Source organism: Taudactylus pleione, unplaced genomic scaffold (genome assembly GCF_031769625.1).
Source record: "Taudactylus pleione unplaced genomic scaffold, aTauple2 ptg000407l, whole genome shotgun sequence".
Lineage (NCBI taxonomy): Eukaryota > Metazoa > Chordata > Amphibia > Anura > Myobatrachidae > Taudactylus > Taudactylus pleione.
The window spans coordinates 250,186-268,427 of NW_028284809.1; the positions used below are offsets into that span (position 1 = coordinate 250,186).

The 18,242-nt window shown below is 43.2% G+C and overlaps 1 protein-coding gene across 1 annotated transcript in view; it reads right to left on the reverse strand.

Annotated features, from left to right (window-relative positions):
• The window catches only part of LOC148506333 (uncharacterized), a 34,139-nt gene that overhangs the window by 282 nt on the left and 15,615 nt on the right, over positions 1-18,242 (reverse strand). Inside the window, exons 3-6 of the mRNA XM_088446826.1 lie at positions 15,298-15,394; positions 6,980-10,938; positions 5,576-6,250; positions 3,526-3,827 (exon numbers count right to left, since the gene is read on the reverse strand). Coding sequence (XP_088302952.1) covers positions 3,526-3,827; positions 5,576-6,250; positions 6,980-10,938; positions 15,298-15,394 — 5,033 coding nt within the window. The remainder of the gene's footprint in view (positions 1-3,525; positions 3,828-5,575; positions 6,251-6,979; positions 10,939-15,297; positions 15,395-18,242) is intronic.

An 18,242-nucleotide genomic window follows, 5' to 3' on the forward strand; every position in this document is an offset into this window, starting at 1 on the left:
ATGTTAGATGCTTTCTGGAATGAGTTCAGGGAGTTTTACACTAATCATTGCAATTGGAGAAGTTTTGGTTCTCAGTGTTGGTCACGGGGCAGTTAGATGTGACATCAGCTCTGGTTACATTAGAACGGTAAGCTACTTGTTTAGATGTGGCCAAGACCTCGACTGTCTCCATGAAATTGGCCCATATCTGAGGTACAAGCTATCAGGGATGACCCATGGCTCACTGTATACCTGCAATCACGCCAGGGTGGCCCCTCCTCCTTTACAAAGCCGCAATTCCTAGCATTATAAAATAGGGGGAAAGGCAACAATGATGAGATTCAGCGCCAATCGCGTCATCAGGCTGCCCGAACCACCTACTTCACTCGGCAAGTGGGCGACAGCGGGCGGTCTACAGGAGATTTGCCTACTTTTCTGTGCATCCTGGCGCCACTCGAGATCCGGGAGTCTCCTGATGTTCTGAGAGAGTAGGTAAGTATGGTTTAACTTGAGGAACCCCTATTCCCTTACTCTGGTCTCTTAACCCTATCGTGCCCACCAATACACTTTCTAGATTGTAAGCTCTTAGATCCCTCGTCCGATTGCCTTCCCTACATAATTCTATCATGGCACAAAGTCCTACAATAGTTTGTATCCGTTTGTACTTAAGTAACTTGTTGTGCATTCTATTTCCTTTATACCGGACTATGGAACCGTTGTGGCGGCTTAAGCCGGATACACACTGGAGCGATGTCGGGCCCAAATATATCACTTCATAACGACATATCGCCTACATCGCTCAGTGTGTACGCATAATGGCGCACTCCTGCCGTCGCTAGCTACGGTCGCCAGGTTTGATGTGCTGCAAATCAAACCTAGCGATATCGCTAGCAGCCAGTGCTTGGTTAATGAATGACGTAACAGCGATCGTTCGTCATTCATTAACAGTGCATGACGCACATGTGTGGCCGCACAATCACTGTTCACGGGCATTCGTTCCAATGTCGGAACAAATGCCCGTTGCTCCAGCGTGTACCCGGCTTTAGAAACAAAAGATAATAATATTAATAATAATAAATAAAAAGTTAGCATTTAAGGGCCACCCCGGGCCCCCAAAGCACCTGATATCACTGGGAGATTACTATCATCTATAGGAGAAGGTGACTCACTGACTGTGAGAATGAGGGGTAATTGTATTAAGAATCGGAAATGTACTAAAGGAAAATTCGGGAGCGATTTCTCTTTTAAAACGGGAATCCTCCAGTGAGAATGCAAACACGATTAAATACACCATCGGCTAAACTCGCAAGTACTTTTCATTGAAATAATACAGCTCAGGAATTTACCAAAATCGTCATTAGAATCACGGGCCAGTCCTGGTTTTAAAAATAGGGGAGACAATGTGTGGGGCACCCCCTATTATTTAAAACCAGCACCGGACTCAATTCCAGTTGGAGTGTAATGCCACAGCTAGGGGACCCTTTCACCGGGTCACCCCAGCCAAAACATTAACACCCCAAGCTAGTCAGCCCAATCTGTGGATCGCATGGGAGGTGGAACCCCCCCCCCCCCAATAAAGGGACCCACCCTCTCCTGAGCACCCTGAGCACCCCAGGCTTAGTCTGAAGCACGGGGCTCTTCCCTGTACCCCTGGCCGGTGGGTGCAGGAGTAATAGTGGTGAAAATAGAATGAAACTATTGTTTTTCACAGTGGAACTACAGGTGACAGCATGCCTGCCCTTTGGCACTTGTGGGACTACAAGTTCCAGCAGGTGGCTGGCAGCCGTAACCCTACTGTAAAAAAAATAGTTAAAAAAAATTAAAAGCACAGTACACACACCTAACACACTCACACATACTTGCCTTCTACTACCAATCAGCGGCCACTCTACATTTCGCGGCCGCTGATTGGCTGTGACTCATGTGGCTGTCATTCAACAGCACATGGGTCACAGCCAATCAGCAGCTGCTAAATGTAGAGCGGCCTCTGATTGGCTGGTGGCCCGGGGAGAATGACAGAAGCCTCGAGTCTTCTGTCATTCTGCACTGTATAGATGTATAGATGTACATTATGTCATTAGACATACATCTATACATGTCCGGCCAGGTACGGGTAGTCGGCTTGAATTTTTGCCAAGACCCCTGGGCACAACTGGAGAAGGGGACAGACATGCGCCAGGAGGTAGGGGAGTATTGGATTTTTTTTTCACAGGTAAACCGTGGGAATTCTATCTGGACAAGGGGACGTGAACATCTGGTAGAAGGTAAGTATGTGTGAGCGTGGTAGGTATGTAATAAATGTATACTTTCTACGGTGTGTGTGTACTGTATTTTATTTACTTTTTTTTTTTACAGTGGGGGTACGGGTGTCAGGTTGCTGCTGGCACTTGTAGTTCCACAAGTGCCAAAGGACAGGCACGCTGGCACCTGTAGTTCCACTGTAAAAAACAATAGTTTCATTCTATTTTCATCACTATTACTCCTGCACCCACTCGCCAGGGGTGCAGGGAAGAGCCCCGGGCTTCAGACTAAGCCTGGGGTACTCAGGAGAGGGGGGGATCCCATAATTGGGGGATTCACCACCCCTGAGATCCCCAGGTTGGGCTGACTAGCTTGGGGTGTTAATGCCGGGTTGACCAGGTGAAAGGGTCCCCTGGCTGTGGCGTTATACCCCGGCTAGAATTGAGTCCGGTGTTGATTTTAAAAATAGGGGCTACCCCACGCATTCTTTTTCCCCCATTTTTAAAACCGGGACCGGATCAGGTAGCCCAGTGCTGGTTCATAAAATACTGGGGAACCCTACTTGTTTTTTTCCCCCTATTTTAAGAACCAGGAGCCCTGGGCAGGTTATGTTTTTTTTGTGGGGGACCCTACGTAATTTTTTTTTACATTAACCATTTAAATCCGTTTATAACACACAAGCAGCCTGCGTGTATCTCACTGATATGTGCAGGCTGCGTGTTCGTGAGAGTTTGGCTGCGGTCAGTCTCAGGGAACTCGGGTGAGAAATCTTGATCACATACGTCATTGGATTATATAATCTCAGCTAATCACGATTCTTGGTAAATTTGAGTGTTTCAGCTGCCTAAAATCACCTGAGTTTCAGCGATGCCAATCGAGTTTCTAATCGGGCAATCTTGATCAGACACGATTCTTAGTAAATTTACCCATGAGTGTAAGAGGTAAATTTACTAAAGCTCGTTTTTAATCTATTAAAAAAATCGATTTAATTCGATCAACATTGATGTGTTTCAGGGGCTAAATCACACATTTAGTAACAGACGATTTTTGATATCGATTTTTAGGTGTTAGTACATATGTGATTTAGCCCCTGAAACACAAAATCGATGTTGATCGATTTTAATCGATTTTTAATCGTTCTACTTTTAGTAAATTTACCCCTAAGTGTGCCTGTGTTCTACCCTAAGATGCAGGTGAAGATTTTACTAAGATGCCCGCTGACAGCACATCTATTATTGGTTGGTTATGCTGAGTACCCCCCTTTCCTATGACCTATCACCCAACATGCCTGTCTATAGACATTACCCAGCATGCTTTGGTATCACTTTCTTTGGCTTCACAGTGAGGTCATCCGTAGCCGGCTTCTCTTCCACATGTTCCTCTGTAGCGTGTGGTGTCTTGCTTGGAGACGGTGCAAATATCGGCAATGTCCCTGGAGGAAACATCGGCACTGCCATTGAGAGCGGCCTGACAACTGGCCGTGGCGGCGCGGCCGGTTCGATCTCAGACACAACCTGGCGCTGTCCCTGCTTCCGGCGGACGGAGGTCTTTCTTCTCAGCTGCACTCGGCTCCTCTGTGCGCTTACATCCAGCATACTGTGAGGGGGCTGATCACAGAGAGATACCTGTTACATGTATATTAGGTTCTAGGGAGAGATAGCAACTTGGAAAACGATATTTTGCAGCTCAAAAACTATTGGCCAGTAAATGAAATTGACAACTGGGGGAGGAGCCACATGTGCAGTTGTCTCCTGTATCTTAGATTTTATATTTTTGCAATATGGCTGTTGCTACAGGTGCGGGCCAATCAAATATATACAGTGGTCTAAAAATATAGGCCCTCATTCAGAGCCGCTCGTAAGCGGCCGCTCGCTAGTTCTGACCGATGTTCGCACATCTGCGCATGCGTACGGATTTTAATACGCATGCGCAAACCAGTCAGTGCGGCCGAAAATCGTTTGTTCGCTATATATCGAATGCCTGCTATTTTGAGTGACAGAGGGAGGCGTATGTGGGTGGTAACAGGGGAAGGTGCTTGAAAACGGGGGTGTGGAATTAGATCGCAGGCGTGCTTAAAGGACAAAACGGGCGTTTTAAGGGAGTGCATAATTAATACAGCAGCGTCATTGACCACATCACTTGGTTTTTTTTTTACTCTGAACTGCTCGCAAAATAGCGGTTGAAAAAACCAGCCACAAGAATAGCAAGCAGCTCATACGCTGTTCGATGTACTCGATTAATCTAATAAATAGCGGACATGACGTAGGATGCGAGCGGCCAGGGGGCGTATTTCTCAAAATTACAACCGCAAGTTTTGCTCGCTCGTTCAGACTTAGAGGCGTGAACAGACCGCAATTAACGAACGGTTCATTTGAATAGCCACCCCTTGTTTTAGAACGAACGACCGCAAATAGCGAGCGGCTCTGAATCAGGCCCATAGAGCATTCAACCAACCCTCATATCTGTTTACCTCTGTTTCTGGAGCTTGTTATGCAATGTCCCTGTCCCGCTGTTATCTTGGGGTCTATGTACTAAGCAGTGTTAGGAGACAGAGTGAAAAGTGATAAGCCTGTGATAAGGTGCCAGCCAATCAGCTCCCAACTGTCATCTCACAGACTGTGTTTGAAAAATGACAGTTGGGAGCTGATTGGCTGGCACCTTATCACTTTCTTATCACTTTTCACTCTGTCTCTTATCACTGCTTACTACATAGACCCCCTTTCTCTTTTGTTGCTACAACCCTGTGCTTTACATTTATTCATTTCAAACCACCTTGACCTGTGAGGTCACTGACTTGTGCCATGTACGTGAATAACTGAATTTGACCTGCCACCTGAAACTTGAGGTATATATAACAGTATACAACAGTAATAGGTTGACTAATTCCTGGATGGCAGCAAACCTTAACAGCTGACAATAAAATATATAGAATAAACCAATATTCAGCTCACTAGGGAACTAGTGACATCACACAGGCTCTTATGACTTAGTGATGTCACTATATCCCAGTGAATTGATAGGCTGGATATTTGTTCAGACCACATAATGTAATTCATTGTGTGTGTAGCTGGTGAGTCCACTTTAATATTACACAATGCCTTTTGACATTAAAATTGCCAAAATTATACAGTGGTATATTCATGTATCGTTCACGTTGAACAACTCTCTTTTAACTATTGAGCCATAAATGTCTAAAATACAGATACTATATAGTTATACCTTCATATTTATAGGCATACATCCGTAAATAGGCAAAGCCATTGTGTGGTTCCAGGTGTTGCGGAAGTCCCACCATGCCCTGGAATGGACAGCCATAAGTTAAATATTTCTAGATTATCAGAACATTGAAACCTACCATATCCCCATCCACATCATCCTCTTCCTGCATAGCTGGTTCATCTGTAATTTCCTTCTGATCCGCTAGAGGTCGCTCTTGATCTTCACTGATTTCTATATGATATGGTGGCTCTACCACTTGCAGATGCTTCTCTCTCATGCCCGGTCTTCCTTGCTCAGTTTGATCTGACTGTATTGTAATAGTTTTGTGATTAGAGAATTCCTGCTGCTCCGCTTTCTCTTCCGTCTCTGGTCGGATGTCATCCGCTTCTGGTAGTGATTTACTATCTGACTCTTCTTTATGCTCTGATTCAAAATAATCTGTTGTAATAACAATTCCAATGTCTTTTGAGGTGTTAATTGTACCCAAATCAATGTTGGCTTCCTCGACATGTGTCTCAGTGACCATAGTTGAAGATGAAGAGTCATGTTGCCTGATTTTGTCCTCAACTCCTTGATGAGGCCCAAGACTGGATCCAGGTTCCTCTGATTGAGACATAGCCTGAGCATTCTCCTCAGTGTCCATAAGGTCATCTGCCATGGTAACTGCTGATAAGATATTATCTCCATCCCCATCTGAAGAATGAACCATTGTATGACAGGGTTCATCGCCTTTTAAAATGTCCACTTCAGCTCCCAATCCTTCATCTGACTCAGATAGTTTAGGAGTAGACACACTTGTTGTGACTTCTACCTGATGACTTGTTGTAATCACAGACTGGATTTCTGATAAAAGATCAAATTCTGAAAAGGATTTAATTTCCGACTGTTCTATGTCCTCTGATCTAAAATGATCTGTTATAAAAATCTCATTCTCTTTGGAGGAACTAATGACTCCAAACACAATGTTGGTTTCCTCTACCCGAGTCTCAGTCATCACAGTTTCTGATGAAGAATCATGTTGTTTGACTTTGTCCTCAAATTCTTCATAGGGCTTGAAGCTAGAGAATTCCTGCTGCTCCGCTTTCTCTTCCGTCTCTGGTCGGATGTCATCCACTTCTGGTAGTGATTTAATTTCTGACTCTTCTTTATTCTCTGACTCAAAATAATCTGTTGTAATAACAATTCCAATGTCTTTTGAGGTGTTAATGGTACCCAAATCAATGTTGGCTTCCTTGACATGAGTCTCAGTGACCACAGTCGGAAATGAAGAGTCATGTTGCCTGATTTTGTCCTCAACTCCTTGATGAGGCCCAAGACTGGATCCAGGGTCCTCTGATTGAGACATAGCCTGAGCATTCTCCTCAGTGTCCATAAGGTCATTTGCCATGGTAACTGCTGATAAGATATTATCTCCATCCCCATCTGAAGAATGAACCATTGTATGACAGTGTTCATCGCCTTTTAAAATGTCCACTTCAGCTCCCAATCCTTCATCTGACTCAGATAGTTTAGGAGTAGACACACTTGTTGTGACTTCTACCTGATGACTTGTTGTAATCACAGACTGGACTTCTGATAAAAGATCAAATTCTGTAAAGGATTTCATTTCCGACTGTTCTATGTCCTCTGATCTAAAATGATCTGTTATAACAATCTCATTCTCTTTGGAGGAACTAATGACAACAAACCCAATGTTGGCTTCCTCTACCTGAGTCTCAATCATCACAGTTTCTGATGAAGAATCATGCTGTTTGACTTTGTCCTCAAATTCTTTATAGGGCTTGAAGCTAGATTCAAGTTCCTCTAGGTAACAGATAGACTGAGCATTCTCCTCAGTGCCCACCAGTTCACCTGCCATGGCTAACTCTGACACGATATCTTCTCCATCTGCTTCTGTGAAATGATCATTTTTGTGACAGGGATCAGTCCCTTCTAATATATCTATTTTATCCTGTACTCTTTCATTTGGCTCATCTACACTAATTGCTGGATGACTTGCTGTAGTCAAAGACTCAATTTCTGATAACAGATCAAATTCCACCAGTGATTCTGAGATTTTTTCGGCTAAAGAATTTGTACCTGACGCACTTCCCAATATCTCTTCAATATTTTCAGAGTAGCCTTTACCAAGAAATCCAGATCCTGAGGCAATATCCAGTTCATGGTTAGTATCTGCATATTGATCTCCAGAGTACCCACTCAATGGCATGTCTAGAGTAACAGTGGATTGATTTTCTCTTGGGAGATCCAATTCTTTAATCATTGCAGGGTCCTCACACACCGTGTGATCTGAGATAGACGTGCACTGAAATTCTATCAGGAAATCCGATGGTACCTCGCATTCAGAGACTTCATCGGTCTCAATATCTGAACCTGATGCAGCTCCTGGAGCATTTTGTAAATCAACTTTTGTAATATATGAAGCATCCAACTTAGTAGCCATTAAATTTTCTTTCACTTCCATTATTTCAAGTAACTCATGATGGCTCTCACCTGACGTATCTTCGTTTGTAATATTCTGAAGACCTGACACAACATCTAGTTCTCCCATTATTAGAGTAACACTCTGCTCTGTGTGATTTAATTCTACATCTTCTGATCTACATATTTCTTCTGATTCACTGTCTGGTGTTGGAGCAGCTTGTGGATCACCAGCACTAATAGATTCACCCACTGATACCATGTCCATCTCTTTGACTTTAGCTGATTGTACTAAGTCTCCATCAGAGTCATTAACTTCCTTATCCATGTCTGTGTGATATAAGTCTGTCTCATGACCATCTTCTAAATAGTCCTGATGCTCATCTTCCTGGGTTGCCTCCATTGTAATCACAGATCGTTCTTCTAATTGTCCATTCTCAATTTCTCTTCCATTTTTGTGTAATATTGTGGTATCTGGTTGTAAATTCTCTTCATGGCAACTGAATTTATTTCTCTTCCCATCTGTGTCTTCTTCTTGTAAATAATCTAATTGTTCCTCAACTTCACAAGTGTAGGTTACCATCTCAGAATCAGTCACGGCTGGAACATTGGCTTCTTTTAAGTCTTCACTGATTTCTTCTGATGCTAGATCTTCTGCTTTCTTGATGGTTGATGTGTCTGTCTCATCAATTGATTGCTCTTTCCGTGAGTCATAAAGTCTTTGTTGAGATTCTTCATCATGGTAATTGCTATCTGGGGACACTTGCTGCCCCAGTGACCTAATTTCTTGAATGTTATAATTTTTGGACTCATCATCCTCTTGAAGAGACTGCAGGAGATTTTCTGCCTCTGATGAACACATTCCAATCAGACTTTCTCCTGCACTATTTGGTTCCCTCTGGATATTATCGACACTTCCACGTGACCTTAGTTGAGCTGTTGTTGATCCATCTTTATCTTTATTTTCCTCAAATGATCCAAAGTCCTCCTGAGATAAGGGATGCAAAGTTCTCAACAGCTCCTCATTAATAACATGGGTATCATTTCCATGGACCTTCTGTATCAGTGGTTCTGTTATGGCTTCTAGTGGTAAATAATCCAATTGTATTTCTGTATTGCCGATTGAATGATTAATTTCTTCTAGAAATTCTGTATTTGTTGCGGTGTTATCTTCTGCAGAATCTGACCCTTCCTGGTCATAGTGATCTGATTTACTTAGATAACTCTTCTCTAACTCTAATGAGTGATCTGCTTCTGAATGACTTATTTCTGTATGGAGATTACATATTTTTTCATTTTCCATTGAGAGTTCTGCTTCCCCAAAATACCTTAGAGGGGCATCTGTTTTTTTGGCTGGCTCTGTTTCATTTTCATGCATTTCCTCATCAGAAGGAAGATGACTTTCCAGTGACTTATTATTATCAGTTATTGACATTAATGTATCTTCAACTTGGCAAACCACATGCTCAGTCTGGTAGACCATGTCTACAAGGGATTCACACAGTACGTCACCTCCTTCTGTTTTAACTTCATCTTCATCATACCACACCGTGCTGACTGTTTGCAACGGATTCTCGCTTTCTGCAGACATTGGACCACATATTAGTGATCCATTATCTTGGGTGAGATCGGTGTCTTCAAGATAGTCATCTTCTCTCTTCTTGTTCAGTGATTGGCTTGAATCTATAATTAAATGTGATATTGTTTGGTGTCCAGTGTATTCATCAGTTTGTTGCAAAGCCTCCTCTAGTCTATAGTCACCATCTATTAAATCTGTATCCACTGATGGAGGATCTAATTTTGTTATTAACTCCTCTGTACTTGGTGAGAAATGCACTCTTCTCTTTGATTTTTTATTGCTAGAAAAATTGGGAGAACTCTCTTGTTCGGTATGCTGAATATTTTCCTGTGCTCCATCTATCGGAAAACCGCTCTGCTCCTGTGCTTGTTCTTCAACAGATGTTTTCTCTTCTTCTTCCATCAGAAGATCCAGCTGTCCCTCCTCAGCACAAAGCTCTCCAGAGGATCTGCTCTGCTCAGACATTAAAGATTGTACTGTCATGGGTCCTTCTTCTATGCCAGGTCCTTTCACTTCCCAAAGACCCTTCAATGATGACATATCCACTAAATTTTCTCTGGTGTATCCTTGGTCATCTGTTATAATTGAATGCAGCTCACGGACATGGACAGATTCTGTGGCTTCTGTAACATATCCGAGCTGCTCACATTCTTGGCTGTCCTTTTCAACTAAATTGCACTGAAGAGCCAGACGAATAGCTGTCTCCTGTAGGTCTTCCCAGGTCTTACTTGCTTCATAAGGAGAGTTGTCTGTTTCACTTGCTGGTGTAACCAGCCTCTTACGTTGCTCAGGGTAATTGATGTCAGTTGCATCCAACACATTATCATTATCCACTGTGACTGGAGGAGCTGTTATGTCCACCGATAAGTTTGAGATCTGTCCATCAGATCCAATAAATTCTTGGTTATGTGATGTGACATTGATATGACATATGGTTTCTTCTTGGTTATCTGACTTCTCTTCATCTGCAACATCAGACTGTGCTTTGCCAACTTCACATGTAAGAACATTCAAAGTACTTGGTTGAGGACATATATTTTCTATTTCTTCAGTGCTATTGGAATATGGACCAACAGTAGGTTCTCTGTCTTTGTGCTCTAAGTCACTCAACAACTTATCTTGATCGTGTAGCATCAAGCTCTCTGGAATGCAGTGGTCTTCTCCATGCTGGAAGAGTATGTGTTCTTGACCAGTCAAAGAGTCTTGATTTTCCTTCTTTAAATCTAAATTGATTAACTGGTCCTCCACTGCATGGTGAGTGGGACTTGTGACACTTTGTGATGAAGTTTTTGTGTCTTCTGATTCCATTTGCTTTAGGTCACCTATCATTTCTTTCTTATAGCTGTGAGCTGTGTTTTCTAGGTTTGTGTGCTGTTCCATTGTTGCATAGATATCACTGAGCATATCTTTGTCATCGCTGATTTTATACTGCAGATCGAGCCGTCCGCAAGAGTGACCCTTCTGGTGTTGGACATCTGTCTCCTGATTCTCTGTATCACCTGTGATGCAAAATAAAATACAGTAGGGTTACTGAGACTTCCATTTCATAGGGCAGCAACAGCAGAGACGTCAACCTGGCCCATACAGGAGATATTTGTCCCTTGCAGAACATTCCACTGGGGTTACATCAGCGAAACAGTCAGTGCTAAGTATAGGAGCAGACAAATATCACCTGGCTGGAACAGGACAGCTTGATGTCTGTTATTATCAGCTTTATACAGTAGCCATCAGATTGTCATCAGTTGTATACACTACCCTTCAGATTGTCATCAGTTTTATACAGTACCCATCAGCTTGTCATCAGCTTTATACACTACCCATCAGCTTGTCATCAGCTTTATACACTACCCATCAGATTGTCATCAGTTTTATACAGTACCTATCAGATTGTCATCAGCTTTATACACTACCCATCAGCTTGTCATCAGCTTTATACACTACCCATCAGCTTGTCATCAGCTCTATACAAGACCCATCAGCTTGTCATCAGCTTTATACAGTACCTATCAGATTGTCATCAGCTCTATACACCACTCATCAGATTGTTATCAGCTTTATACACTACCCATCATATTGTCATCAGTTTTACACAGTACCTATCAGATTGTCAGCAGCTCTATACACTACCCATCAGATTGTCATCAGCTTTATACACTACCCATCAGATTGTCATCAGCTTTATATACTACCCATCAGATTGTCATCAGCTTTATACAGTACCTATCAGATTGTCATCAGCTCTATACACCACTCATCAGATTGTCATCAGCTTTATACACTACCCATCATATTGTCATCAGCTTTATACAATACCTATCAGATTGTCAGCAGCTCTATACACTACCCATCAGATTGTCATCAGCTTTATACACTACCCATCAGATTGTCATCAGCTTTATATACTACCCATCAGATTGTCATCAGCTTTATACAGTACCTATCAGATTGGCATCAGCTCTATACAAGACCCATCAGCTTGTCATCAGCTTTATACAGTACCTATCAGATTGTCATCAGCTCTATACACCACCCATCAGATTGTCATCAGCTCTATACACTACCCATCAGATTGCCATCAGCTTTATACACTACCCATCAGCTTGTCATCAGCTCTATACAAGACCCATCAGCTTGTCATCAGCTTTATACAGTACCTATCAGATTGTCATCAGCTCTATACACCACCCATCAGCTTGTCATCAGCTTTATACAGTACCCATCAGATTGTCATTAGTTTTATACACTACCCATCAGCTTTATACACTATCCATCAGATTGTCATCAGTTTTATACACTACCTATCAGCTTGTCATCAGCTTTATACACTACCCATCAGATTGACATCAGTTTTATACACTACCCATCAGATTGTGATCAGTGTTATACACTATCCATCAGATTGTCATCAGCTCTATACACCACCCATCAGCTTGTTATCAGCTCTACACACTACCCATCAGATTGTCATCAGTTTTATACAGTACCCATCAGCTTGTCATTAGCTTTATACACTACCCATCAGATTGTCATCAGCTTTATACACTACCCATCAGATTGTCATCAGTTTTATACAGTATCCATCAGCTTCTCATCAGCTTTATACAGTACCCATCAGATTGTCATCAGTTTTATACCCTACCCATCAGATTGTCATCAGTTTTATACAGTACCCATCAGCTTGTCATCAGCTTTATACACTACCCATCAGATTGTCTTCAGTTTTATACAGTACCCATCAGATTGTGATCAGTTTTATACACTGCCCATCAGATTGTCATCAGTTTTATACACTACCCATCAGCTTGTCATCAGCTTTATACACTACCCATCACATTGTCATCAGTTTTATACAGTACCCATCACATTGTGATCAGTTTTATACACTACCCATCAGCTTGTCATCAGCTTTATACACTACCCATCAGATTGTCATCAGCTATATACAGTACCCATCAGATTGTCATCAGTTGTATACACCACCCATTAGATTGTCATCAGTTTTATACACTACCCATCAGATTGTCATCAGTTTTATAAAGTACCCATCAGATTGTCAAGAGCTTTATACACTACCCATCAGATTGTCATCAGCTCTGTACACTACCCATCAGATTGTCATCAGTTTTATACACTACCCATCAGATTGTCATCAGCTTTATACACTACCCATCAGATTGTCATCAGCTTTATACAGTACCCATCAGATTGTCAACAGTTGTTAACACTACCCATCAGCTTGTCATCAGCTTTATACACTACCCCTCAGATTGTCATCAGCTTTATACAGTACCCATCAGATTGTCATCAGTTGTTAACACTACCCATCAGCTTGTCATCAGCTTTATACACTACCCCTCAGATTGTCATCAGCTTTATACACTACCCATCAGCTTGTCATCAGCTTTATACACTACCCATCAGATTGTTATCAGTTTTATACACTACCTATCAGATTGTTATCAGTTTTATACACTACCCATCAGATTGTTATCAGCTTTATACACTACCCATCAGCTTGTCATCAGCTTTATACACTACCCCTCAGATTGTCATGAGCTGTATACACTACCCATCAGATTGTCATCAGCTTTATACACTACCCATCAGATTGTCATCAGCTTTATACACTACCCATCAGCTTGTCATCAGCTTTATACACTACCCCTCAGATTGTCATGAGCTTTATACACTACCCATCAGCTTGTCATCAGCTTTATACACTACCCATCAGATTGTCATCAGTTTTATACAGTACCCATCAGATTGTCATGAGCTTTATACACTACCCATCAGATTGTCATCAGCTTTATACACTACCCATCAGATTGTCATGAGCTTTATACACTACCCATCAGCTTGTCATGAGCTTTATACACTACCCATCAGATTGTCATCAGCTCTGTAAACTACCAATCAGATTGTCATCAGTTTTATACACTACCCTTCAGATTGTCATTTATACACTACCCATCAGATTGTCATCAGTTTTATACACTACCCATCAGATTGTCATCAGTTTTATACAGTACCCATCACATTGTCATGAGCTTTATACACTACCCATCAGATTGTCATCAGCTCTGTACACTACCCATCAGATTGTCATCAGTTTTATACACTACCCATCAGATTGTCATCAGCTTTATACACTACCCCTCAGATTGTCATCAGCTTTATACAGTACCCATCAGATTGTCATCAGTTGTTAACACTACCCATCAGCTTGTCATCAGCTTTATACACTACCCATCAGATTGTCATCAGCTTTATACACTACCCATCAGATTGTTATCAGTTTTATACACTACCCATCAGATTGTTATCAGTTTTATACACTACCCATCAGATTGTTATCAGCTTTATACACTACCCATCAGCTTGTCATCAGCTTTATACACTACCCATCAGCTTGTCATCAGCTTTATACACTACCCATCAGATTGTCATCAGTTGTTAACACTACCCATCAGCTTGTCATCAGTTTTATACACTACCCATCAGCTTGTCATGAGCTTTATACACTACCCATCAGCTTGTCATGAGCTTTATACACTACCCATCAGCTTGTCATCAGTTTTATACACTACCCATCAGATTGTCATCAGCTTTATACACTACCCATCAGCTTGTCATCAGTTTTATACACTACCCATCATCTTGTCATCAGTTTTATACACTACCCATCAGCTTGTCATCAGCTTTATACACTACCCATCAGCTTGTCATGAGCTTTATACACTACCCATCAGCTTGTCATGAGCTTTATACACTACCCATCTGCTTGTCATCAGTTTTATACACTACCCATCATCTTGTCATCAGTTTTATACACTACCCATCAGATTGTCATCAGCTTTATACACTACCCATCAGCTTGTCATCAGTTTTATACACTACCCATCAGATTGTCATCAGCTTTATACACTACCCATCAGCTTTATAAACTACCCATCAGATTGTCATCAGTTTTATACACCACCCATCAGACTGGACTCAGCTTTATACCCTGCCCATAACACCAGGTTTAGCTCTGTACACTAATCCACAGCTCTGTACAATAGCCATCAGATTGGGGTCGAGTTTTGCCCCTTGTGCCATTCCAGTTGCCACCTAAGGCAGCAGAATAGTTGATTATACCCTGGATTAGCACAGCCATTTCCGCTCTATATGATGTCCTTTATAAAACATTAATAACTATGTGGTGATGAATTCATCATTACAATCACTTGGAAGGTAAATATCTACCAATATACAACTGGAAGAAGATACAAGTGGGAGATTATCTGTATTTTTTTGGGGAAAAACATGTTTACATTATGTTTTAATTTTATCTTCTTGTTTTTTTTCTAAGTGCTTACCCGGAGGGGTTCTAGGCCTCTCCCCATTCTGCTCTGTCACCCCCACGATGCTGTCGTCTGAAATTATGTCGGGTGCGGAGGGCGTCTGATCTGTCACCTGGGAGAAGATGAAACATTGTACGAGACGGTCAGAATACCGGTGCGATAATCAGCTGCTGAGTTGCTAAGTGACATTAATCAGGTGAAAACTAAAATGTATTATTTGTACTTATGCTTTGCAATTGGAATAAACTGAGATTGCATTCAGGTAGTCTGTCTGTCTGTGGCTATGTTCTAAGGAAACAGGCCAATCCTGGTTGGTGATGGTGACATCATTACTACTAGTGACTTAAAATTTCCATAGTGGCTTGCGCAGTGGACATTTATGAATATATAAAAGTGCAGTCATGCTGTGCAAATGGCCTTTGGGGGGTCAGGCTCCTACTTTTGCTGCAATGCCCCCTCTTTTCTGTGTAAATGTATATATTTGTGGGCTGAGATTGGATATGGGGCATTTTAGAACCAAAAGTGTTAAAATTACATAAATATTTACTTGATAGATTATTTGAATTTAGCGGTTCCCGTGGAGAAGCTGCATTTAGGAGGGAATTGGTATGTAATACCCCGGCAGCGTCAGGCCGACAGAGGAAGAGATCCTGGCAGTGGCAGCCCGACAGCGCTGGAAATCCCGATCGTCCCCAGGTAAGTACTAACTAACCTAACCTACCCCCTAACCCTAACCCTTCCTTAGGGGTGCCTAACCCTAACCTCCCCCCCAAGTGCCTAACCCTAATCCCCCCTCTAAGTGCCTAAACCTAACCCCCCCTTCCCCGCTGCCTAAACCTAAGTCCCCGGGGGGGTGCCTAACCCTAACCCCCCCCCTTCCCCTAGCCTAACCCTAACCCTCCCTAACCCTAAGACCCCCCTGGGAGCCCTAAACCTAACCCTCCCCCACCACGGCTGTCCGCTCGCGGCGCCCGGCATCCCTTTGATCGGGATGCCGGGTGCCGGTCTCCCGGCATAGGGATAATGACAGGTGTCTAGATTTTAGACGCCTGTCATTTAACCCTAGCCGGGATTGAGGAGTCAGGAAGCCGGCGGTCGGTATTGCGGCTGCCGGCATCCTAAACGTATACCTTTAGGAGGTACCCCCTGTTTTTGTAGAAATCAAGTTTTGGGGCCAATCATTATAAAGGCATACTTCCCAACATGACCCTCTCCAGGAGGGACACAATGCTCTGGTCCTGGACTTCCCTGGTAAGAGGTGGGGCTGCAGCGCAGTTCAAAATTCAAATAGGGGAGTCACACCAACTGTCATTTCACACACTGCCAACATCACTGGCTGGGACTCACTGGCAGTTGGTGTGACTCCCCTATTTGAATTTTGGACCTTACTGCAGCCCCACCCCTGGAGCCTCCACCAATCATACATTACCAGGGAAGTCCAGGACCAGAGCATTGTGTCCCTCCTGGAGAGGGTCATGTTGGGAGGTATGTTATAAAGGTACTGCAGGAGACATCACAGATAACTCCTGCTGAGCTTTCTCTCCCGATGTGGCCCGCTGTCCCCATACACTAGTATGGGGACAGAAATTCATCAAGCTCCGAAATATACAATATTTACGGAGCTTGACTGCAGGAGCATTCGCCATCTTCAGATGGTGTTTGCTCAGGGTTGCCTACCTTTAATATTCTCTTCCCGGGAGAAGCCCGGGTAAGAGAAGCAGCAGGGGGCCTACGGGGCGGGGCTTGACGATTCGCGTCATTAAGCCCCGCCCCCTCGCTGTAAAATTGCCGCGATTGGGCACAATTTACATAGGGGGCGGGGCCAAATGCTGTGATTCATGCAGAATCACAGCTTAAGCCCCCGCCCCCTTCACGGAGACCCGCGATTGCCGCGGGTATTCTCCCAATTCTGCCCACTTCACTAGGAAGTGGGCAGAATGCGGGAGAAATGCCTACCCTTCCGGGGGTGCGGGGGGTTACCCGAAAAATCGGGAGCCTCCCGCGAAAACCGGGAGGGTAGGCATGTATGTGTTTGCTCCAGCAACCCTGCTCCATCCCTATGGAAAGGAGTCCCGGGCTGCGGAGAGGGATACTTTTGGATCCCTCTGCTTCTGTCCAGCTCCTTTCCTGCTGGACGCCGGGGCTTTTATGCACCTGCCCCATGGCCCTTGCTTCTGGCTAGCAGAGTACCTGGAATTGCACCCTGCAGCCAGTATCGCTCCTGTAGTACTCCCCGGAGCATCCTGTAGTCTGTGCAGCCACTATGCAGCGCCCCCTCTGGCAGGCCGGCACAGGACGCTCCAGAGCCCAGCTACACCGCTGTCTTACACAACGTAATAAAAGTGTACAAACCCACCAGAACTGCTTTAGGGAAAACTTCGGGATGCAGAGGCTGAAACCAAGAAGGGGCTGTTCCTTATAAATGCAAAACCCCTAAACTCCTCCCCAACCAAAACACCACCAATCAACCCCATTACTAATAAACTGAACAAGTAACAATTAGTAGACAAACTTTTTAACCCTTTGCATCCCCCAGGTTACACATACAACAACCAGACTTGGGAGTAAATTTACTAAAGTGACAGTTTCTAGAAGAGAGTTTTAAAAGTGATGTTGCCCATAGCAACCAATCAGATTCTAGCTATTATCTTCTAGAAGGTGCTAGTTAAATGTTAAGTAGAATCTGATTGGTTGCTATGGGCAACATCACTTTTAAAACTCCCTTCTAAAAACTCTCACTTTAGTAAATTTACCCCTTAGTGTTTAATCTGCCTCATTCTTAATTCATTATTCAGCTGTTCATCTGTGTGCGCACAATGGCGGGATGCGGTCACACTATACGGGGTATAGTGGGCCATTACTTTGGGCATGAAAACCTTTACACTTCTCTAGTGCTGGGCCAATCTCAGCCACTGCTCCCCTAAAATCACCCCATAACACCACCTACCGCTGGTGTGTGC